Source organism: Centropristis striata, chromosome 2 (genome assembly GCF_030273125.1).
Source record: "Centropristis striata isolate RG_2023a ecotype Rhode Island chromosome 2, C.striata_1.0, whole genome shotgun sequence".
Taxonomy (NCBI): domain Eukaryota; kingdom Metazoa; phylum Chordata; class Actinopteri; order Perciformes; family Serranidae; genus Centropristis; species Centropristis striata.
In genome coordinates, this window is record NC_081518.1 from 27971309 (window position 1) to 27997778 (window position 26470).

At 37.1% G+C, this 26470-nt stretch overlaps 1 protein-coding gene across 1 annotated transcript; it reads right to left on the bottom strand.

Moving 5' to 3' along the window:
• Window positions 1-4695: 4695 nt before the first annotated feature.
• Window positions 4696-25802, bottom strand: LOC131988110 (calretinin-like). Its single transcript, XM_059353137.1, has 11 exons — window positions 25337-25802; window positions 18410-18492; window positions 15017-15106; window positions 14731-14811; window positions 11923-11979; window positions 10872-10949; window positions 10156-10211; window positions 10013-10052; window positions 7350-7403; window positions 6379-6450; window positions 4696-5305 (listed from the first exon to the last, which is right to left on the bottom strand). The coding sequence occupies exons 1-11, from the start codon at window positions 25428-25430 to the stop codon at window positions 5177-5179; spliced, it is 834 nt and encodes a 277-aa protein (XP_059209120.1). The 5' UTR covers window positions 25431-25802; the 3' UTR covers window positions 4696-5176.
• Between the last annotated feature and the right edge of the window lie 668 nt (window positions 25803-26470).

Consider the following 26470-nt stretch of genomic DNA (forward strand, 5'->3'; position numbering starts at 1 on the left):
ACAGCTTAACTTAGGGATGAACAGGGTTCTTTTATGCCAATTGTAAAGTATACAGTGTGTGTGTACGTGTGTGTGTGTGTGTGTGTGTGTGTGTGTGTGTGTGTGTGTGTGTGTGTGTGTGTGTGTGTGTGTGTGTGTGTGTGTCCTCGCTGTTACTGCTGTTGTTCCTATTGTTTACATGACATTTTTCTGGTAGCAAACACACAATTCAATATCATGTAAATGTCACTTCTCCACCCACTCTTGTGACGTCACACGTTAAAAGTTTATGTGGCCAAATATTTTATTCATATATCACAGACAGTGATGGTACTTGACAGAGTGTGGGCTCCATTCTACAACAGCGTCCTCTCTGCTGTCCCTCACTGTCGTTCATATTATCTTGTTTGTTTTTAATAGTAGCTCTTTAATATGTTATGTTTAATATTGATATAGTTTGTTTAAATATGATCGGCCAAGTAAAACTGGAGATAAGGTCAAATATATTTAGTATAAAAATATAGAACTAGATGTTATCCTCATTTTGCCTCTGATATGTTATATTTGCAACCTGCATTCACATTTTCGACATTTAAAATTATTATTTTCAAACACTAATTATCAGGTCATACAGGTGAGGTTATGCTGAAAAAATGATACCAACATGCCATGGTAAACATTTCTTTAAGTGGTTTATACAGGCAGAATGAAAAGGATTCAAAAAAGTGTTAAGAATTCAAGATAAAACTGAATACCTGCTAAAAAATCCTCTTCTTTACTGGAGTCATATCTGTGATTCTGAGGATTTCTGAGGTCTAAAGAGTGTCTTTGGTTCAGATAGCCTTTTAATGTGTGCATACTTCTATCTGATGAACATCGAGTGCTCTGACTGGAATTATCAATTCACAATAAACGGCACAGAGAAATTAGGGTAAAGTTCAAGCTAAAATGAATGTCCTCATAAATCACATTTTTTCCACTGAGAGAGTGCAGTTTTATAGCGAGCATGAATGTCTCTCAGGCTAAAACCAGTGATACTTGACTGATCTGAGGATTAATATTGCGACTATGAAAGGCCCTGAACGCCCACCATACACCCACACTGGTGTTTCCACTTTTTGCTGATTAAAGCTTTTCTCTGGATTGGCCATTTTTAACGGCTGACATTTTGACATGTTAATAGGAAAAGCACAGGTTTTACTAATAACATTAACAATGGCTCGGTTAAGTGTCCCAGTATGACAGTGTGCTCATACCAGCAGCTAAATGGAATCCACCCATCATTAATTGTATTGTAGCATTTGCTTCTGTGAGATGTCAGATATGTTCATAGGAGAAAGGCAGACTGATGTGTCCTTGTTTTATCTTTGTTCCTCTTCAGGCGGGAAATATCACAGTCGTATCATTCTAATTATTACAGAGGCAAAAGTAATTCCCAGCATTGCTCCGCTAACCCCAATCTGAGCAGAGGTCTAGTCAGCCAGAATAAGTGAAAACACCTGTGATTGTGTAGCTACAGGGCCTTTAACAGTATTGTTTGAGATTTGATATGCAAATATGCTTCTGTGTTATCACCGATTTGAAGACAGCTCAGGGCGACCAAGATGAAAAGAAATTATCATGAAACCCCCTGGCGTTTTTTTGCAGATTTTTACCCTTCAGTGACTGTCGTGGGGTCAAGATATTTCAATGAAAATGGGCTCTATGTGTAGCCACAAGTCCCCTCTTTAAATACATGCCTGCTTTATGATAATAAAATGCAGTTTAAGGCAAAAACCACATAGTTTTTCTCATGCATTATTTATGCCTATTGCATATAAATGTTTTTACATACTGGGGACACTAAACAGTGAGTGAATTGCATAACTTTGATATCACTAGAAAGCTGAGACTCTTGTAGTTTCAATGGGCCCAATTTTATTAAAGTGTGATGATGTTAGTCTCTGTAGTAGCTATTTCTTTGCAGTAAAAGCTTTTCTTAAGACTTGACCTTGCTGTATAAAATGAGCTGCTGTGACCTCTAGGATAATCACATCCTCAACTTCACAACCACAAACTAGAAACCTGGAGCATTCAGAGGAGGTATAGCTTTCCTAGGTATATTGACAACAAGGGGGTTTCTCAGTGGTTTAGAGAACATAAGTGCTCTCATCCAATCACCAAAAATGAAATATTTGAATAATAGTGTATTGATGTAATATTTAGGAGGGTTTTGACCATTTTTATCCATTATTGAACTTGGAAATTTCCCGTATTCAGCACCAAACGGAATAAAAATTGCTGCAACAACTTATGGGACATAGTTGAGCTGGAAATGGACTTCAGAAAGCCAAACAATAATGTTCTGTACCCTTATACACCTTAATAGGTTGCATTAATGAATGAATGAATGAATGAATGAATTGATTAATTAGACCTTTTTATTCGAGATGACCAGAACAATTTGAGACACAGTGTTGAGCTGCATCTCAATTAATCTTCAGATCTCCAGCTTTCAGATAATGTAAACCACTCCTATGTGGCATTTATTGTTGACCTTCTATCTGCACCTAAAAACCAACCGCCCACAACCCCCATTTCTCTATAAAAGGGGCAGAATGATAAGGGGTTTTAATATGTTTTTTACTTTCATGTTCACAAATGAGCAATTATTATTCATTATAAATTCTATACAATATTATTATATTGTGAGCCCATGTGGTGCTGAGTGCTGTGCGACTAGAAACTGTAGTCCCACATAAACATAAATTAAATTGGATGCTGCGAGATGATTTCTGTGACTTCAAAAGTTAAAGTGAAAGAAAAGGAAAACATTGTCCCGAGTGTCTGTCATAAGAGACACACAATTAGACTGAGATCCAAAAATATCACTAATATTTGCACAGATTTTCTAGGGCAATGCTCATCTCAGAAACAACATCTTAATAAACACTGCAGAGACTAAAATCTCCACCCTGAAAACACCACAGATATGTAAAACTTTGGTTTAAATTACTTGGATCTCATAGAGTTCACAGTATGATGCGATGAATAGGGGATGAAGGCAAATAATAAGCACCTTGAATGCAATACACTGTCTTGAAAGAAATATGAGACCATCATGTTTTCTTCAATTTCTTGTTCATTTTAATGCCAGGTACAATTAAAGGTACATTTGTTTGGACAAATATAATGCTGATATCTAGCCATTTTTCATTGTTTTCTTGATAATGAGTTTGGTTATTATCAAGAAAACCATGGAAAATGAATGTCTAGATATCAGCTCTTAAATTAAACTCTTATGAGCTGTTTTTGTTGTTATCATTATATTTGTCCAAACAAATGTATCTTTAGATGTACCAGGCATTAAAATGAACAAGAAATTGAAGAAAACAAAGGTAGTCTAGTAATTTTTTCCATGACTGTAAGTACTAATAGTCTAAAATTTGTAGACTCGCATATACTGTATACAAATCATACTTAAAAGTAAACTATTTGGCCTTGTTTAATTACAGTAGTCTGCACTCTGGAAAGCAGCAAAATGTCTGTTTTTAGATTCATGACAATTATATCAAACTGCGATTGCTATTTTTGCAGCCTGTGTGTGTGTGTGTGTGTGTGTGTGTGTGTGTGTGCAGCTGTACAGAGGGTAAATAACAGAGGGTTTCTCATCTGTCTGTTTCCCTGGTTTGTCTCATTGCTCTCACTGAGTGGGACTGATGTGTGTGAAGGAATCAGAGCGGATGTAACTCTTTTTTCCCTTGTTGTCAGCAGTTAACAGTATTTCACTGTGTTCCCTCGTGTATTCCTGTTTGTGTGTTTGCGTGCATTTGCGTATATTGTTGAACAGTTGCCTGCTGCGGGAGGCAAACACTGTATTGTTTTGTGTGTTGCAGTGATGGTGGTGTGTGAAGGCTTGAGCTTTGGAGATAGTGAGTTTAATTAAAGATGAAAGAGCTGATTATTAATTGATGGAAGGTAGACCGTTCCATGATGTAAAGTATGGGGGTGTGTTGACTCTCTTTCCTTAAAAAAAAAAAAAAAGGGGGGGGGGGGGGGGGGGGGGGGGGGGGGGGGGCATTTTGAGTAAACAAGGACATACAAAGTCATTTCAGTGAGTTGTGAGTTTCAAATAATCTAAAATAAAGACTCACTTAGATCTGATAAAGGCAAATGTATTCAGTATAATATGCATTTTTGTGATTTGAAGAAGCCCACACACATTTGGATGAGAAAAAGGCCTTTTTCAATAATTTAAAAGTGCAAATCTTGGTTTTATTTTCTCATGACAGGCTTGTTTAAACGTAGAAGACAATCATGCTGCTGTGTTTTTGTTGTTCCTGATGCCTCGGCTTGTCCCGCTCTGCTCACTTCATCTCAAAGTGCTGTGCAGTCTTCTTCAGAGACTCTCCTCCATGAAAAATGGAGCAGCACAAGCTTTTTCAACATCACACTTTCTGTTACCAGGAGATTAGAAAGTGAAGGTGGAGCACTCTGGAGAAAACACTCTTGCTCTGGGCATCTTGCGCCGGAGCTGAAATCTTCTCCGGAACCACACAAATCTCGGAGTTGGGGGGAGGAAAATAATTTTCTTTTACGCAGGCGGCACTGAGAGAAAAGACTAAACAAATCTTTCACGGTCGAGGCAGCGGTGACACAGTTAAAATGATCCCCCAGATAGCTGAGGTGTAACTGAACGTCATTAAGATGAAGATATGATTATTTAATGCAAGTGAAGAACTGGGGCAAGAGTTGTCATGTTATATTTATTCATTCTTTCAGTTATATCTTTGATAGAACAGTACAAGCCTCATCGTCAAATAAGGTTATAGTATATAAATAGAAATAAATAAAACAGATGCTACAGAACAGATATTAATTTTAAACTCATTGGGAGAGGAACACAGAGAGATTAACGTTTAAAAAAAGAATATTCAAAACGGGAAGTCAAATAAAGAAATACACATTATATTCCTGCATTCCTTGCTATGGCTATCTCACTATGAAACTGCAGGTAAAGCTAAAAAAAAAAGATAAAACCTCAGAAGGGGAACAAAGCTAAAATAGCAGGGCCAGCGGTACACTTTGTGCTCTCAGGAGCACTTTTGTTTCTTACTCTAAGTGTTGTAGCGAGGTTAAGGGTCACACATGCACCAGGTTACATCAGGAGGTAGGAAGGAGGAGGAAGAGGTGGTGGGGGAGGAGGAGGGCAGGGAGCTCACAGTGTGGAGTCCCGGCAGAGGACGATCTCCAGCTCGGTGCGGTACAATTTCCCTCCGTCAGACAGAGCCATGATGCTCTTCTTGTACCCCAGCAGGGCACCTTTTGTGTCCATGGGGTCGACGTCCTGCCACAAACAACACAGAGCGGACTTTAGATGGTGCAAACAGTGGTGGAAGAAGTATTCAGATACCTTTCTTCAGTAAAAGTACTAATAACTAATACCACACTGCAAAATTACTCCTCTACAAATAAAAGTCCTGCATTCAAAACTTACTTCACTAAGGCAAGTTTATTTGTATTGCACTTTACAACAACAAAGCAATTACAAGACATTCAAATAAAACATTTTAAAATTTAAAACGAGCAGATAAAATATTTATGATTAAAAAAATATCAAGGGAATAGAAGTTACAGTGCAGTATTAGCAATTATCGTTTACTGACAGACAGTGGCAAACAGAAAAGTATTTCACTAAAAGTACAAAAGCATCAGCATCAAAATGTACTTAAAGTAGCAAAAGTGAGAGTACTTGTTATGCAGACTGGACCCACTCAGATTGTTTTATTTATTCTAAAGATATTATTTGATTATTATTGGTGCTTTTATGTAAGCAGCTTTTTCATTTTGTAAAGGTATGGCTCGTTTTAACTACTTCATATACTGATATGAGGTTTAATTAAAAAATCACTTTAAATGTATCATGTTTTTTTATGTTAAATCTCAACCTGAAAAGAAAATAAAGCTGGCAGCTTAATGCAGTGGAGTAAAAAGTACAATATTTACCTCTAAAATGCAGTTGAGTAGAAGTATAAAGTTATATAAAATGGAAATGCTCAAGTAAAGTACATGTCCCTTAAAAAAGTACTTGGGGGTAAACACTACAGGTGAATGTTTGTTTTTTTAACTTACAGATATCACAATGAAACTTCCCCAGTTTGTTATTTGCATTAAGAGAATATTTTTTTGCATTACAAGTTTTTGCAAATGTTATGTGTAGACATGCAAATAAGGGTTGAACTCATTAAATATACACTGATTTGCATATATATTTCCAGGACATAAACTGTACTTAGTTACATTCCAGTACCGGTGCAAACATACAGTACAGTGCAGGGGCAGCTGTTCCAGCTCAGCTCTATATTTGGCGAGAAGAAAAGTAACCTGAACTGATCAATCAATGGGTCAACTATTCATTACCATTTTGTTCTTGTCACAGAGGTCCTTCAGCAGAGCATCCAGCTCCTGCTCATCAATGTATCCGTTACCATCCTGGTGACAGAGAAGACAAGACATGTCTGACTTATACAGAGGTAATAACTGTATTTCATGTACTCAGAGTCCACAGAGTCTGAGAACACATGAACACATTAATCAGAAGAATTCACATAACAAATACAAACAAAGTCATATATTTATGTGCCATTAAATGTAATAAAATTAATAAAATGTTAGCTAAATGCTAACAGGTATAATAATTACCATTTTGACAACCATAGTAAAGTATTAAATATTAAAATTATTATACTTCCACGAACTACCTACTACCTGCAAATAACCTGCAAATGCATATACATAATAACTATAGTCTATTATTTAAGCTGCTATTACTGTTGTTTGCCTTTTCCTGCTTGTATTTATGTATTATATGTTTTTTTTTATTCTTTTATTTTCTATTTTCCATACCTTTATTTATTGTGTTTTTTATTCTAAATGCATGGAGAGAAGCCATCCACAATTTCTTTGTTCTTGAGTATCATGAAAATAAAGATGTTTCTCATTCTGATTCAGTTTATTCAGAAAATTATTGTCCCATTTAGAGTAAAATAAGGTCAGGTATGCAAGGTACAATTCATTTTCTTTTTTCCTTGTACTGGCGTGAGTGGGCTTCCATACATTAGCATGCATAATACTGCATGCCTTATCCTGCATAAATCACATTTTCGCCCTGGTGATGGCGCTAAACAAAAAGACAGAGAATCACCAAAATTATTACAATTAATCCTGAGTGGGACATGAACGTGTGCACCAAAGAAACATCAGCGGATCTCTAAAGTCACGGAAATGTAACTTTTTTTTATCTAGCAACAAAACAACCCAACACACACATTGCACATAACATAACACAGTATATAACACAGCAAACACTCAGACAAACTTGCTCCTTTCACCTTATCATAGAAGGTGAACAGGGAATCGAATTCCTTCACTGTGAGTCTGATGCCCTGTGAGAGAGAGAAAGAGAGCAGTGAAATTATTAGAAACTGCAGGGTATCTCTAGAGAGCGGTAAAAGCCCCTTTGGATCCAGAACTGATATTAATCCATGCAGATTATGATAACTGGGACTAGAGTTGAGTTAATCCTGATCAGACTAATCCTCCGTCAGAGAGGAATTGTTGATCTCTAGGCTAGCATGTACGTACGGGAACATACATGATAAAATACATGTGTGACATGTTTTAATAATAATATTGTCTCCTTTTCTATATATGCTGAACTTTGAAGCATTGAAATTGTTTCAATAATGGCAAATAATTTCCTCTATACTGTCTTTTAACTTAGAATATACAGTGTTTAACAAATGTATTAGAACACCTGTCATAAAAATGAGAAAACATGAATATTGTAGAACATTTTCAAAAGCTGATTTAAAACTAAAAATTATATTATTATTTATTTGGCAAATAATAAACAGAATTCATCTTTTTTATTCCCCAAATTTGAGCAAGCTCACTGGGCTGCTCTGAGAAGGCAGAAATGAATCAAGCAAAACATTTAACCACTAAAACGAAATTTTCTGTTCAGGAAAGCAAGTAAATAACTATAATTTGACATCGAAAACAATAAATAATAATGTGCTTGACTATTCTTACTATATTTTAACATAAAAAAAACAGTAGTTTATAAATGTGTTAAGCACTGTACATGAAACTGAACAATAAGATATCTTAGTTTAAGGTGCTATTAAGTAAAATAATACAAATTTGAATTATTATTGGTAATTAAATAAGATAAAAGCAAACAGACAAAAGGAGCCTATCATGTATAATGTAGAAGTAATGTTATGCTGTAATATATATAATTCCTAAAGGCCTTAACATACGTAAGCATGCATGCATGTGTCAGTGCCCCATATGTCCATTCAGGACTTTGATACCAATAATCCTCTTGTAGTGAATCCAATAATGATGAATTGTACTTAATCTCCAGTGTTGTCTGACTTCTCCACACCAGACGGACTTCAGTTGCTGTAGTAGCTTTGATTTTATGCCTGGAAACAATTTACTACAGTAGCTGATGATTGTGGCTCCCTGTTTACCTGCCTCAGGTTCAGACTGTGCAGAACTCTGCAGCCACATCACCCCAGTTGTAGCCTCCTTGCATTGGTTACCTGTTTCTTTTAGGATACATTTTAAAATTTTACTTATAAATAGACTACATCAGTGAATTCCTCTGAGATCTGCTGGGTTAGGCCTCTGAGCAGTTTTAGGGTCCAGACTAAAGTCAAAGGGAGATCGATCGTTTGCTGAGCTTGCTCCTCAGCTTTGGAAGAGTCTTCCTGTTAATTGTAGATCTGCTGACACTGTCTCTGCTGTAAAATCAAGGCTTCAGATGCATTTTTACACACTTTCCTTTTTGTCTGATAACTAATTTTGTCTGTTTACTTATAACAGCTGAATCATCTGATTTTAAGGGAAGACACTCCAGGTAAATCGGGACATTTTTTTTAACTTATAGATATCACCAAAACTTCCCCAGTTTGTTATTTACATTAATAAAACAATATTTTTTTTGCATTACAAGTTGTTTTTTTTTATGTTTTTTAAATGTTTTTTTTATGTTTTGATACATAAATGAGGTGTTAAGTTATTAAATATGCACTAATTTGCATCTATTTCCAGGACAAAAATCTGAACATTGGATAAAGTAAATTTAAAATGTATTATTTTGCTTTGTTGACATATTACATTCAAAGTTTTTTTTACAGAAGGAAGTCTGGATATCTCCTTTTATCATTTAATAAATCAGAAAATACTGTCAAAAGCCACTAAAAAATACATCTTCGTCATGTTTCTTGGAACAAAATGTTCTATAAATCAGGGTATGAATGAAATATAGCCAAACCCCTCTGGAAAAACCTTCAGAATGTAGTTAGGAATAAAACTGGTCAGTTTGGTATCTGTAAGTAGAGCTGAAGTTGAGATTTATGGCTCAGAATGAGAAAAAACTAATTTTGAGAAAATGGCCTTTAAAGGTTTTTATACATTCTGAATGAAAATGACTATTTTTAAGATAGAAAATATAGAATCTAATTCACAGCAACAACAATACATAACATGTAAAACACATAATATTGTGCAGGAGAGTAGGAGATTTCTATCGATGTCTGTGATGACGAGCTTGAGACTACGCTCAAGGTACTACACGCTGCAAAAGGACGCTAACTTTTAGTGAATTTAAGTGAAATCTACAGGTGCAAATGAATCAAATATAATAAAATATACACCTTTGTTTTGGATGATTTATTTCCACTATTCTGAAAGAAAAATAGCCTGAAAATTGACCAGAGCATGAAAAAACTATGTTTTTGCCAATAGTGTCTCACCTTAAGCTCATTTTGTTATGCTAACATGTTTTATATTTATTGGCCTGATCTTTCTTGTAATTTCTTTGTAAACTTCTGTCAAATTGTGTGCATTTATCTTGCTATCTTTGTTTTAAATACTCTTTGTTTATAATTTTATGTTGTCTGTTGGAAGTCTTTTGTGCTCCTAGCTTGAAAAGTGCAATATAGATAAAATTATTATTAATATTATTTAGTTGGAGTCTTACCTCAAACTTCAGCAGGAAGTTCTCATTGACTGGCAGCAGTCTGTAGTGAAACAACAAGGAAGGTTTCGTCTTGATAGCATCCTTTAGGAGACATTTAAACATTTAAATCCAGAGAAAAAGACAAATAAAAAAAGTGGTCTCACCTCGCCATCTCAGAGAGGCCGAGCTTACCGTCACCATTAAGATCAAACATCCTCAGCTGCACAGAGAGAAGAACAAACAGGAGCTCTTAAAACACCTTCACGCTTAACATTCAAGAACATTTAAATGGCAGCAGGTGAGTGTGTCGAGACCACAGATGGCTGAGTGAAAAGTCATGCATCAGCACTACAGTCAATCAGTGATTTTTCTAAAGTTGTCCCAGAGAGGCTGCAAGCCAAGCGGCCACTAAAATTTGCATTAAGTTAATCTGAAGATATTCAGGAGGTTTTTTCTGTGAGCTGAATTACCCCGAGAGATTTCCTCCTCTCCAAAACAAACAAACCAGGTGATTTAAATCAGTAAAAACACTGAATAAAGCAGCTTTGCGTTAAAAAATATTTTTTTGGACACAGCTCAGCATGTTTCCCATCTCCCATGACCAAAATCCTAAATCCAGTAAAAATATATTGTTAAAGATTACCATTTAAAAAAAGAATATCATACAAACGTGGCTTAAAACTAGATCAGATTAAACACACCTTTACCTTTGTTAAATTGAAAGGAACAAATTGGGATAATGTAGGTTCACAACTAAACATTATACAGTTAAATTAAAATAACTGTTAGTTTCTTTACAGCAAACAGTATTGAGTCATACAGTTATACTATTGAGTTTGCAGAAGTAAGAAAAACACATTCTATGGTTATGAATACTCACAATAGTCTGTGTGTACTCATTGAGCTTCTTATCATCGTAGTTTCTGTTGGCCTTCTTCAGCAGGTCTGACAGGAAACCCTGGAGAAAGAGAAAAACTTCATTTTGTTTTTTGAGAATTTGCTGCATTGTTTTTTTTGTTAATATAGTGGTTGTTCTTGTTTTCTTTCATGTGTTTGACACACCCACAACTATGAACCTCTGAGAGTGCTGCACTGCTGTCAGAAAATTTGTGTGTTTGGCATGTACTTGTATCAGGCGGGGATTGAAACAAAAAAATATATATTGCCAAAAATACACTGTTTATCTTAGAAAGAAACTGTGAAGAAGAACATTATCGTTGGAATTTTGAATTGTCCTTGAATGGATCATAGGGTACAATAGTTCCTGTTAGAAAAAATAACCAAAAATACGGTTAAAATTGTGATCTGTAAAAATTACTTTATCTACATGTCTCATTTAAAACATCCCCCAAAATAATCTGTTTGGAATAACTAGATCCTGTTAAAAACATTAAATTATGCTTCTCAGTGACACTATGAAGACATGACTGATTCTGCTGAGATGAACGGTCACGTGACAAATATTCACTGAAAATCAGACAGAACTGCAGGTTGTTTACACAGAGCAGAGAGGAGAGGGCAGGAGATGTTGTAAAAATGCAAATATTTCAATATGTATAGCATGTGGATACCCAGTTTTGTTTTCCAATATTCATGACACTTATGAGAACTTGGAAAAGTGTTGTGTTTATACATTTTATTATACTCTAATTAAAAAATAATAATTTATCAGAGAAATTCAAGTTGAGTTTTTTAATTCATTATCATTATAACTGTGTTATTCTGCACAGAATAAATGTTTTAGTTGTTCCCACTTCTAGCCATGATGGGGCTGATTCCACAGAGCTGCAGGACTTACATGCAAGGCCACAGTGAGTAAAATGTAAAAAGAAAAAAAAGAAAAACGCCCTGAAACGGCTTGTTGGGGTTCAGAGGGTTAAATGATTCCACATAAATGAGTGTCTTGCAGAGTTCGTCACATTGTGCTTTACCTTCAACTCGTTGGACTCGATGTATCCACTTCGGTCGGTGTCATACCTCCGCCAGGCCTGCAGGAGAAGAGTGTTGTGACAGAAGCATTCAGAAAACAGGCGTGAGACTTAAACAGCAATGACCAGTAAAAGACCTAATCTCTATCTGTTCTGTGAGTTACAGAAAAAAGGGCAATAAAGAGAAATGACAGAAGGATGAGGGTGTCCCCTGACATCATGTAAATATAGCATTTATCAAAGCCCTTATCAAAGATAGATACCTAAACCCCTCCAGCACTCACTGCCTCTCCCCTGCAGAAAGCTGTGCTCCATTCATAATGTATGTTCTGTCTGAGAATAGCTTCAACACACAGAGCGGCCTGAACATCACACCACTGAAAACCCTCCTCAGCCCGAGTACACCAAGTGTGTGTGTGTGTGTGTGTGTGTGTGTGTGTGTGTGTGTGTGTGTGTGTGTGTGGACCAGATGTTCCATGCTTCACCATTTTCCTTCATCATTTCAACATATGAAACTGAAGAAGAAGAAGGGTGGGTCAAATCTGCTGCTGTTTACTTGCTGGCAAGACATTAAATGCATGTGTAAAAAAATCTGTTGAAAAGTTTGTGTGTATAAAAAGTCGCACTGTCTTTGATTTAGAGTCATCAGAGAACTATTTAAAGGGATAGTTCAGGTTTTTGAAGTGGGGTTGTTTATCCATAGTCAGTATATCACCTGCAGTAGATAATGGTCGGTACGTTCACAGTTAGAAGAAGCCGGCAGCAGCAGAACATATTTAAGACGTCTCAAAAATAATCAATGTCTATTCAAATGTAGGCTATTTTTAGATTTTTTCACTGCTTTGCTTTGCTTTGATGCAGCCCTGTTTCAGTTTGCGCTGGGGGAACTGAAGCCATTATGCTGTCAACACTGTCACCAGACTATTGACAAAAAGAGTCATTTTATCTTGCAGAACACAGGAGTTGCTGGTCTATCGCTGCCTTGATCTGTTAGTTTGTATAGTTAGTCTTTGGAGGCAATGGTAGACCACACTGTAAAAAATAAAAAAAATAAAAACATGTAGCAGCAAAAACTGCCAAACACTAACCGTCAAATAACAGTAAACAACCGAAAGTTATATTACAGATAATTTCTTTTAAAATACAGATAATATTCAGAAAAGATCTACATTTTATAAAACATACAGAATAACTTAAGTTGTTTTTTTACTTGAATATGACGGTAAGTGTTTTGCAACTTGTGCTGCCTGATGATTGAAGTTTTTTTTTTTGTTTGTTTTTTTTCTCTTTTCTTTTTTTTTTTACATTAAATTCAAAGTTTTACTGTAAGAAACCAGACATTCAACGATGTGATGTGATGTGATGTGATGTGATGTGATGTATATTTTTTGTATTTTTTTTTTTACATAGAATAATCTTTTAATTTAACTTTCAAGACCATTCAGCAAATGAATAAGGCTGTAAAAATGTCCATTTTATGGGTAAGATCTAAAATATAAGTAATTTACCTTTTTATGGAAATTGCACGTAATGTAGGGAAAAAAAACAAGAAAAAGTCTACAGTACATTTCTGGAAAATAACTTTTCCTTTTTACAATGCAGCAACTCTCATGTTTTTTTTTTATCGTGTCTGGTGGCATAAAGCAACACAGTTTAGTTCCCACTGAGTTTAGTTAAACAAGGCTGTCTGATGGTGAGGTAAAGCTGTGAATATATTCGAAATAAAAATGTACAGGTATATACAGCTATATGCATCTTAATTACAAACTGGAGGTGTGAGAAGATTGAAGTAATGATTAGTTTGATAACTCGGTAAAACAGGTATTATATTACTGCAAGGTGCTCATGCAAGAAGGCACACTGGAATTGCAAAGATCTTTGTAGTTGTTAATGTAACAAATATTACAAGTGAAGCTAATAAAGTTAAATTATATGTATGCATGTTATTCATTTTTCAGAATACATGCACTGTATATGACTGCTTAGGAACTGAGATGGAATTTACGTAAATACAATTTGATCAAATAATCATCTAGTGATATTCTCAATAGCTTTAATTGATTCCCTGACCCAGAAAAAATGTTTATTTTAACACCATGATTGTGGCTTGGAAGATATGTTGGTTCTCATAGACTTTATGTGGCTGCCATCTCCGATCCGCCATCTTGATGAAGGGGCTCCCCTTCATAAACTGAAAGCTATGGTATCGGAGAGCATGTGGAAAAAATGTGGTGCTTTTGTCCAACGTGTGCCCATTCTTCTCAAATCTGGCCCTAAGCCACCTGACTATAAGGACGGTCAATTCAGTTAATTTATGTAAAACAAGACTGTTTAAGTCAACTGTATGTCAGGGATGACTCCAGTACAACCTCTAACATTTTTCTCAGTGCTTTAGTTCACATCATCAAAGGCTGGAAATTAAAACTTTTCACCCTTACTAGACTCTTTCCACAAGAAACAAAAGAACTGACAGGCAGCTGAACGTGTTTCCCACAGAGCAGTCCATGAGCTGCTGACTGGAGGCATTTATGGGTGTATTTCACAGCTCGGTACAGTAAAGCAGTTTGTCAGTGGGCAATGTTCTCCAACAGAGACAAAGAGAGCGAAGCAGAAGGCTAATAGTGGCCTTGTGTGTCAGCTGCCCATGGTAAAATCCATAGTCACTATCATTGATAGAATGAACTAACTGTGAATCAGTGTTGAAGAGTGTGAGACCTGATCTAATATATCAAGTTCTATAATGAGTACTAGCTGCATGACATGAAGCAGAAATATGGCGAGGTATACAGATAGAAATATCTTCAAACTTACAGCCATGAACGTGACACTGGATCCCACAAACTCTCTGAAACAGAGCAGGAAGTTTTCCTCTGTGGGCAGCAGCTGAGCCAACTACAGAGACAGAATGGTTATTACAACATTTAGAATATAGTCTTTATTCAAACAGTAGCTATAGTTTTACAAGAGGATTTCTGACACTGAAGATCCAGAAGAAAAAAAGGGACATTTGTCGAATTTGTGGAATTTGTTGAATAAACTGTATGTGTTAATCATTAGAGCCCTATTAGAAGCTCAGGTAGCTGTTTTCAGTTCTCACCTCCGACATCTCAATCTTCCCATCAGCGTTCTTGTCAAAGTTGGCCATGAACTCCTTCATCTTCTCTTTGAACGCAGCATGTGTAGGATCCTGCAGCCACATCAAATCACACCACATCAAAGAGGTTTATGATAATGACGGTCTTTAATTTGAACATAACTCTGAGAGAGAAAAGCTTATTAAAACATGCTAACACAGGCAGATTATGTTTATGCTATGAGTAATTTGCAGCAGAAACTCAGTTTCAGCATTATGTTAAGTATAATTCAACAAAACGGATCACAATAAGAACAGCAGGTTCAATGCTACTCCAGTGGAAGACTGACTTTTTCTCTCTCTCTCTTTTTATTTTTGGCATTTTCATGCTTTATTGGATAGTGACAGAGAGAGCGGAAGGTGGAGACATGCAGCAAAGGGACCTCAGGTCAGGTTCAAACCCAGGTCCACTGCGACAAGGACTCAGCCTTGAACTCAGCATTAACATTAACATTAAAATCCTACTAAGTCAAAAGTCCTTCTGCATAATTGTGATTGCACTAATGAAAGCATGCAGGGCAGAGATACTAAACATAATAGGATGCTTGGTGGCCCACCAACCAATTTATTATTTAATTTAAAAAAAGTGATTCACACTGGAGATTTATTTCAAAATTAAATTGAGAATAAGGTGAATTTCTGTTATTCTAAGCTGGAAAAATATGAAAAAATGGAATTGTGCTTCGGTCAAGTCAAATTTATTTCTAAAGAACATTTAAAAACAACTCACGTTGACCAAAGTGATGTACAAAAGTGTATAAAATCACAGTCAAGACAGTAAAAAAGCAGGAAATTCACAGTGACAGTAGTAACACTCGTCAACAATCATTAAAACAACTCAGTCTCCACAGGCTGGGAAAGGAAACTTTTTGTAGCAGGTTTTAATTGTTCGCCTGGAAGAGATTATTTTGTCGAAGACTGAGCTGTAAATTAATCTGAAATGTTTGACCGCTGCAGTTGTATTTTTTCATGCTTAACCCTACTTTTATGTTCGTTTCTCAGGAACAGCAATAATGTTCGGGCGTCAATTTGACCCGGGACATGTTTAATTATCCGAAAGGTGTCAGAAACCAAAAAATCCCAATATTTATATTTCATGATTAACTCCATTACTAACCATCTCAATCAATATTTAGTGCAATGATGTTCTTTACCTCCCACAGATCATGGTTCGATGAGGATAGTTCACTTATTTTTCATAATAAACGCATGTTAAAACTTTTTAAAAGTACATTGGAAAGACCTACATATAAAATATAACAGTTTTATATGGCATTGAGTTTTTGAAAATTTTATTTTACAATTTTAAATTTTTTCTTTTATGGTGTGATGTTGATAAATTAACACAAGTCACCTATTCTGTTCAGGGTCACATTTGACCATTGAACAGTATCTATGTAAACATGCAAATGTGTGATATGAAACATTTTCATTTTATATGTTGATAACACTTATTAAGCCAAGCAGAAGAAGTTTCATCCCGAAAAAAAATTTATAAATTTTTTTTTTTAGATTTTTAAACTTTGAAATGGGTCAATTTGACCCGCAACATAACTGGAGGGTTAATTGGATAGTGATGGAGAGAATGGAAGAGGGAGACATGCAGCAAAGGGACCTGGGGCTTGGTTCAAACACAGGTCAGCTGCAACAAAGACTCAGCCTCAGTGGTATATGCAGTGAGACACCGGTTCACCTCTGCACCTGTATTATTACTCTGCACAGCAGCTGGATTCTTGTCAGCTGTCAGGTAACCAGACCACAGTGCTTTGGACAATCCAGCCCTGCGAGGAGCTACTGACAGCTACAGAGGACCTAAAGGAACCTAAAGAGGTTAGTGTCGACACAGCAGCAGCATCAGTTCTATCAGGACTGGAGAGTATTCCTTCAGAGAAAAGCACTAAAGGCCTTTTCTCTTCTCCCGAGCAGCTTCAGCACAGACGGTGTGTGACAGTGACAGACAGACGGTTCAACCAATCACCTGCCAGGGATTTTTTTGAAAGTGTCTAACCTTTTCCAACTAGCTTCCAGTGACAGCTTCTTAGATGGTTCTGTGTAACAAACCATCTGGCTGCTTCACGTTACTTGTGTTTTTGATGTCTCATAAACCCAGGAGGGTTGGACGCTTTGTGTGCAATCAACCTGGATAATGTTTTCTATTAAAATAATAAAGAATCATGTGTTTTCTTTAAGAAAAAAATGCACAGTTTATCTTAGAAAGAAAACTGTAAAAACGGGCATTATCGTCAGAATTTTAACTTTGAATGGTTCATAGGTTACAAAAGTTTCCATTAGAAATTAGTGATATTTCTGTCAAAATCGCTTTATTCTAAGTCACCAAAAATAAACCATTAAGAATCATTAGTTCCTGTTAAAAACATTAGGTTCTGTGCTCCTCAGTGAAACTGTGAAGCCATGATTGATTCTGCTGAGACGAACGGTCACGTGACAAATATTCACTGAAGATCTGTTTACACAGAGCTGAGAGGAGGGGACAGGAGAGGTTGTAAAAATGTAAATAGTTCAATATGTATAGCATGTGGAGAGCCAATTTTCTCTCCAAACATTTGTGACAGTTGTGGGCACTTAAGTGTAAAAGTGTTGTATATATAAATACCATTTTATTTAAATAAAAAAAACAACATTTATTCAAGTATTTATCAGATAAATTTAACTTACGTTTTTTCTTTTTTTAATGATTTATGTCATCATAACTGGGTTATTCTGCACAAAGACATTTTTGAGTTGTTGTCACTTCTAGCCATGATTGTGCTGATTCCATAGAGCTGCAGGACTTGCAGTAAAATACAAGGCCACAGAGAGTAAAATGTAAAGAGAGGAAAAAACGCCCTGAAACAGCTTGTTGGGGTTTAGAGGGTTAAATTCAGGTCAATGGGCAAATTTACCTCTGTAAGTATTCAGAAATGAAACCATATTATTTAAATAGATACCAAAACCCAAACCTTTATGATGTTTTAACATTCTGTGCAATGTAGAAGATACTTTCGGGCTGGCATTAAATAGTAATGCAACATATTCCCTCAGATTTCTTGACTTGCCTTTTGCTCTTTCTTTTAGGTTTTTGATCAAATATGAAAATCTTTTTCTGGAATACATTTATGTAAATAAAAAATTATTCGTTAAAAACGAATTAACACAATTGAGCGATATTTGTTTCAGTTTTAATGACCTGTTTTCACTTAGATAGAGATAGATGCACTTAGATCGTTTTAATTGTACCCTCATATATTTGTTAATGTATATGTGTGTGTGTGTGTGTGTGTGTGTGTGTGTGTGTGTGTGTGTGTTAAAAGAAAATGAAATAAACATACTTATACATTATAACAGTGTTGCACTCACCACGCCTGCTCCTGCTCCTCGTCTCGCAGTCTCCAGCTCTTTGAAGAAGTTCTCCAGCTCCTTCCCTTCGATGTAGCCATTTCCTGTGGAGCACCAGAGGAGCTAAATTAGTTTGGCACAAATGATGCTGCGAAGCTTTTAAGTCGCTTGAAGCTTTGCTGACTGTTTGAAAGTTTGATTAAAGACTGCGGAAAGACTGAATGAAAGATTAAAGGTCAATAGGGGTCTTTAAATTTTGGAGCATTTGCCAAATCTTGAGTGCTCGTCCATCTCAAGTCGTCGTGATTGGATCCAAGCAGCACATTTACTCAAGCACTGCACTTAAGTATTATTTTTTATTAAATAATTAAGTCTTCTGTTTTCATGCCACTCTGCACTTCTACCACTCTATGCTGCAGAGGAGAATATTTGTTAATCCACAACATTTATCTGACAGCTTTAGTGACTGGAGTTTGACATGAAAATTTCACTTTTCATACAAAAACATTTAATGGTTCAAACTTTCTTTAAAAATAACAGACTTTTAAAAAAAACTTTTAATGTAGTTTTAGAGTTTTGCTAGAGTTTTGCACTACTGACTGGACAAAAAAATATTTTCTGAGTTCTTACAAATGATTATTGGAGAAAATAAATAATATATATTTTCTTTTGTTGAGCAATTCAATTCAACAGACATTCCACATATACATTCAAGACTTTCATTACCATTACATTTGTGCATGTAACTCTGGAGCTCAAATATTGTAATAGGCACAAAGGTAATATTTAAATAAAGCGAAATTACATCTAATACAATAAAAATAAGATTAATCAATAATGAAAATGATCATTTGTTGCAGCAACAGTCACAAAAGGCATTTTTCCCCATTGAATACTTTTACTTTTTATACTTTAAGTACCTTCTTTTGCATGACATTTACATACTTTTCCTCAGGAACATTTTAAATGCAGGACTTTTAGTAATTTTACAGTTTGGTTTTAGTCATTTTACTCAGGTAAAGAATCACTTTCTCCACAACTGGATCCAAATAAACAGCCAAAAGAGCTACAGACTGCATACAGAACTGTTACTTGCTTACAGCTTTACTTAAGTATTTCAGAATCCAGTTACTCTTACAAGAATAGAAATAGAAAGAAACAGAAGTATATATAGTAAAAAAAAAAAAAAAGTAGAACTAGAGAGCACAACTTTGAAAAATTACCATAGAAAGAAAACGCAAAGTTAAAAAGTTAGAAAATATAGAAAATGAGCAGGAGAAACTGCAGCAGGATGCATGATTTATTTGGTTGTTTATACCTGAATTCAATGCAAATCAATCTCATAGTCAAAATTCACATCTTGACTGAAGCCTGCTACACAAAAACTCTCAGAAAACTCTCTATTGGGGTTCACTTATCTCATGGCAAATGAACATTTCATGTCTGTGGACATTCAGTGATGAGCTGCAGGACGAAATAAAACATCCCAGAAGAGCCCATTGTAGCCGAAGTGTAAGCAGTATAATGAGTTTTCTTGCCTAAGAGGGTGGAAGTGTGCAGTCAGATTGATGCTTATTGGGGCATTCTGTCCCTGCGCCTGGATTTGTGCGTCTTATGTCAGTCACATGACCGCGGATGATTTTAATACAATAATTTACTCCACTGGTTTCTCTGCAAGTCAGAGGGTAACATATAGGACATTCAGAGCTCCCGTTTTAATCAGAAGAATGAGTCCCATCTGTCTATGATCCCAGCAGGGGCTCGGGGGTTCGTGCCTTTTATCAGACAAAAACATTAATAAAACTGTCAATTCTGGAATAACACAGACGTACAGAATAAAATGCATAGCTTCACCCTGCCCCCCTCTTCATCTCTTAATCTCTTATCCTCTCATCTCCTTTCTGATCATTCTCTCCCTCACCTCCCCCGCCCTCTCGTCTCCCCGCACAGATTCATTTGCACACGGTATTTGATAGGTGCTCCATGTCACCATCTGTGCTTGGGTCGAGCTGTTGTTTTAGATATAAACAAATCACTGCAGGGATGCAAAGCTTCAGGCGGGGAAACAAAGCAGGCAGGCACAAACAAACTAAAGGTGACATTCATCTTCAGTCCACTTTCACTTTGTGTTCATTATTCAGACTTTATCTGATGAATAAGTCCTTATCATACTGAGCAAAGGCTGGATTACCCGTCCCTAACAATCACACTCTGTACCAAAGATGTGAGACATGATATAACCACTAAAATGATCAGATCTCCATCTGTTAGCCATCCATCCATCCACTTTCTTCTGCTTATCAGGGGCCGGGTCGTGGGGTCAGCAGATTAAGCATGATATTCCAGGCGTCCATCTCCCCAGCACATTTTCCAGCTCTTCCAAACAGGAGGCGCCCAGGAGGCATCCTGATGAGAAGCCAGAACCACCTCATCTCGCTCCTTTTGACACAGAGGAGCAGAAGATCTACTGCAAGCTCCCTCCAGATGTTCCTCACCCTGTCTCTAAGACTGAGCCACTACCCAAAGCTCATGATCATATTTGAGGTTTGGAACATAGATGGACAGATAAATCTAACGGCCTGGTACAATACCTACTGGCATTACTGCTGACGCCACACCAAACTGTCTTCATGAACAAGATGCTTGAACTTCTTCGCTCGGGGCAGTAACTCTCTCCCGACCCATACAAAAAATGTAATGGTTCAAACTTCTCAATTGGGGAAAATTGCTGATTTTCCTTGTTAATTAATTAAACTATGTCATGTATTTTTTTTTAATATATATTTTTTTGTTTTGCACTGCTGGCTGGACAAAACAAACATCGCAAATGTGTCACTTTGGGTCTATCTATCTATCTATCTATCTATCTATCTATCTATCTATCTATCTATCTATCTATCTATCTATCTATCTATCTATCTATGATAGATGTCTATGCCTTCATTTAAAACATCAACAATCATTATTTATTATTTTCAAAGATCTGTGCATGAACTTCCATAAAAAATAAAGTTTTTGTTTCACCTTGGGGCGAGTGACTCAGCAGCACTCAGCAATTATTTCATTGAGTCCCGCTCGGCTGGCAGAGCAGAGTTAAGGCAGATCAAGAATGCAAAAATGCACAAAACAATGTGCACGCAAGACGGGGAAGTATACACAACTTCTTGTGCATAACAGCTCCAACAGAGTGGTCGGCCACACTGTAGGTTTTGCACATTTGCCGGCTCCTGGAAAGTTTGCACAGCTCCCATCCTCATTTAAATAACATCATGTTTGTGCATTTTGTTTATATTTTTCTGTCTTTGACTGGCAGTACTTGCCTTAATCTCTATTTATATTTCTAGTACTTTGTTTTTTCTTGTGCACCAATATAACCTACTTCACATTAAACCTGATTCTGAGGTCAAGCCCATGTAAATTTGTGCATTTGTGTATCTGATTGTGCTGCAAATTTATTGATCCTATTCTTGCTCCTATTGACCCAAAGTATATTATAGTTGAATCTCATTAACCACCTCGTACTGTTACTGAAAGATGTGGAAAATCCGACATTATATCCTCTATATCAAATCTGAATTAGTTTTAATCTAATGCATAACTGGTGATTAAATACAGTACAGAGAGAGAAATAATCTGATGAATTCTGAGTATATTTAAGTCCTGTAACTTGTAATAAAGACACATAAGTAACTGTGTTCTCAGCTTGTTGGGGCTCACTGCCAAAGTTTAGCTGCAATACAAATCTCAGCTGCCACATGGAGCGCACCACTGCACACTGAACAGATGCAGCCCTCTGCCTCCCGAAACATTTTCAAACACACACTCGCTCAACTGCTGCTGCTGCTGCTCGACGGCACCTCCAAAAACAATCCAGCTGCTAAATTCATGTTGATTTAAAACAACAAAAAGAATCATGCAAAAAACACTCGCTAAATGTAGAGAAAAGCCCACATCACTGCACATATTCAAACTGGCCGAGGGCCTCAGTTGTTGGTTTGTTTGTTTGTTTGTTGTCCTCATTTTCCCTGCATATGATCGGAGCTTGGGTCCAGCCAGTCGCTGCTGTGCCGCAGCTGTGGTCAAGAAAAAAACCTGTTGCTGCCATGAAAACATCTTAGCTTAACAACAAGCCAACACGTCCCCAAAAATAGACGTTTTTACAGTGAGTTTACTGCGAGTGAGACTATTCCTGCGATGAGGTAAAAGCCTCTATTCCCTCCTGGATCAATCTGTTTCCACGTGACTGATTTATTTTACCAGAAGAAGAAAAAATGCTTTGAAACATATTGTTAAACTTAGAGGAGGTTTTTGCTTTTCTTCTTAGTTGCGGCCCCCCAAAAAACAAACACAGTTCTATGAGTTATGTAATTCAGTCCATCATCTCGTTGGGGACATAATTAGCCATGGTTACTTCACTCTCATTACCAAGAGTGTGATAGCCTAGAGCAGAACACTTAACCCTTGCATTTCTCCAGACAATGGCTTAACAAAAATCCCAGCAGTCATCCAAGTCAGAGAAGTTCTGGATCAATTAGGCAGTGATGCGAATGCGAATTAGGGATGTTTCCATCAACTGGTTTAGAGCAAATAAACAAAGCTGCAGAAACATACTCTGGTCAAAAGATGGCAGTGTGTTGTATTGCTGTAGGCTAATCCATCACTAAACAGAAGAAGAAGCAGAGAGAAAAAGCAACAACTAAAAACAGGTTGTTAATCGAACAACTTTGGCCACCCACAGGAGAAAATAGAGAGAAGTTTTCAGGAATTGGATTCAATTGTGAAACTTTTCATCTTTCAAGTCAGCAGAAACAGCTGATCAGTCATGTGAGTTACATCAGAACTTATTAAGAAAAATCGTTTATATCTCCCGTTTAGTGCATTAACTATTTAAAAAAAAATATACAAAAACCACCTAAAGCAACGTAAAAAAAATTGTATGTGCATTTTCAAAGGTTTTATCAAATTTAGGTGTTTCCATCAAGCTTTTCTAAATGATGAAAACAAGACTACTGTGTTCAGAATTCCTGTTAAGTCGAGTCAATTGCCTGTAGTTCGCTTATACGTTCCAGTTCAGTAACAATAACTCCCAATAATTCATTGGTTGTCACGTTTTCAGAGTTTTACAGTGTGTGATTTGGTTGCTCAGGCTCAGAGCACGGTTATGGATAAAACATTGTAAACATGCTGTGTGATCCATCAGAATAAACGATGATGATGAAAACAAAGTTCATCGAACAGGATTTGAAAAGGGTTTAACAATATAGGTCAAAAGCTCATTCTGAATGGCTTCAGAAAATAATCCTTCAATTCAATCCTGCAACATGAAAATCACTGTAGCTGGATGGCTCATAGTGACAATGCTCTTCTGCAGTTCACTGCTAGGAGTTTTCCCACCAATAACATGGCTACCTTCAGAACTGAGACTGGTGGTGCTGTATGTTAGCTTAATACACTCCGTTAACACTCTGCACCCCCAAAATACACACTTTATCTTAGACGGAAACTGTAGAAATGTGCATTATCATCAGAATTTGAACTTTACGACAGTCCTTAAATGGCTCATTGGCTACGGAAGTTTCCATTAGAAAAATTAACCAATATGAGGCTTCAACTTTTGATATTTCTGTCAGAATCACTTTATTCCACATGTCTCATTTAAAATATGGCCAAAAATAAATCGTTTGGAATAACTAGATCCTGTTAAAAACATTAAATTCTGCTCCTCAGTGACACTGTGAAGCCATGACTGATTCTGTTGAGACAAACGGTCACGTGACAAATATTCACTGAGAATCTGTTTACACAGAGCAGAGAGGAGAGGACAGGAGAGATTGCAAATAGAGGTTGTAAAAATGCAAATAATTAAAATAAAAAGTATATGTGGAGACCCATTTTTAAAAAAATCTATCAGAGAAATTTAAGTTGCGTTTTTTAAATTTTGTATTATTTATGTAATTATAACTGTGTTATTCTGTATAAAATACATTTTTAGCTGTTCACACTATTAGCCATCATTGTGATGATTCAATAGAGGTGCAGGACTAATATATTGTAGTGAAATACAAGGCCACAGTGAGTAAAATGCAAAAAGAGCAAAAAAAAAAAAAACGCCCTGAAATGGCTTGTTAATATATCAGCCAGACTAAGACATTATTATGTAATACAGTCTATCTGAATAATGACTAATTTTACTTTTTATATTTACACACACACACACACACACACACACACACACACACACACACACACACACACAGAGTCTCTGTGCTTCAGGAGCTCCTCCCAACAAACTCCATCAGAAAACACCCTTCATCCTCCTCCTCCCCCCTCTCACTCACTCACTCTCCTATCCTCCTTTGCATCATTTTATCCCTCCCCCATCTCTCCTTCCTCCACTCTCTCATTCTTCTTCTCTTTCAGCTCCCCCCTTTCTCTCCCCCTCCCTCTCTCCTCCATCCTCCTCTCTATAACTTAACTCTTATTACATGTCTAAAAAAACACCGCCAATGACACATTTAAATGTAAAATGCAACGTAACTCACAACATAGATTCCAACATACAGTATGTTCATTCTGGGCACTGACCACTCACTGAGCAGTTGAAGAGAAAGTATTTAATTAAATCCAGTATTATTTTAAAACAAATTACCACTGGAGTAAATGAAAAATACTTCCTAAATAGGTCATATTTATTTCCAATTAGCTTAAGGGAAAATATCATTTCTGACAGTAGTAGCCTAATTGATATTACTGTAATGTTTTTAAAGAAGCGCCTCACTGTATTATTTACAACAATATTACAGAAGAAGAATTAACTTTCACTGAGGACAAAATTATTCTAACACTGAATTTCTTCTTCTCCTCAGAATGACATACTTAGCTTCTATTAAATACTAATTGATCTCTTAATTAACGCCACATTCATCAGACACAGATGTGCGCACTGACCGTCAGCGTCAAAATGTTTCCAGATATCGATGAACTGCGCCGCGGTGATCTCCGCCAGGTGCAGGTGGGGCGGCTGCTGGGTTCTGGTTGCCATCTCTGCTGTTTCTCCCTCCTTTGAGTCGAGCGTAGTAGTTCGAGGTAAACTTTTCCCGGTGTAGAGCTCCTCCGTACTGTGCGCTGCTCCTCCTCAGCTGAGGCTTTTAAACCCCCCGCGGCGCCCGCGCTTCCTCTGCCCGCCACACGGGGGCGCATGCAGCGTGGAGAGAGAGCCTGCAGACCAATTACAGGAGGAGGAGGACAAGGAGGAGGAGGAGGAGGAGGAAGGCTCTCCTGGGCTTTGCATATAAGTTACCATTAACTGCCCATGCTGCTGGTTTGATAGCAGGATCATTATACATCATCCAATCCTGCGGCTCCCAGGAGGAGAGAATTACATCAAACAATTTATCCTACAGCGGGGCGCCCTGCTGGCTCCAGTGGGTCTTATAAGATCTATGGCACCCCTGTCTCTTCCAATGCTATCCTTCTCTGCACTGTCAATCGTCAAATAAGGCCTGAATAGATTAAATATCCCATCCCAGGGGCCACAGCCCCTCAGGAGGACTCAGAACAATAAAAAAGTGCAGTGATGTGCATCTCGTGCTGCGGTGAGGGGCCGCGTTTTCCTTCACTGCCTGCTGAGTTTTGATTTTACCTTCTGTCACAGATTAGACTACAGACCCTCCCTCCATTCTTAGCTTTTACTCTCATCTCCTCCCTCCCTCAACCTCTCACATCCTCCATCATTCCTCCTGGCCTGTGGAGGTCGGAGGGGCACTCAGTCTCCTTGGCCAATCGAAGCCACACTTGGCGTACATCCAAGCAGCAGCAGCAGCAGCAGCAGCAGCAGTGTCTGCTGTATGGCTACTAAATCACCATCATGGCTTTTGTTCATTCTGCAGGAAGAACCATGCACTCCTCCTATCTTTTTCTCATCTTCCCTGGTGCTTTCTCCTTTCTCCTGTTATGGTCCCCACAATCTGTGGGTGCTGTGGTGGTGGGGGAGGGGGCTCAGATGTAGAAAGGGAGAAGGAGACACTTTATCTCCTCCCTGCAGAGCTGTGCGCCGCTGATCAGAGAGAAACAGGAGAAAAC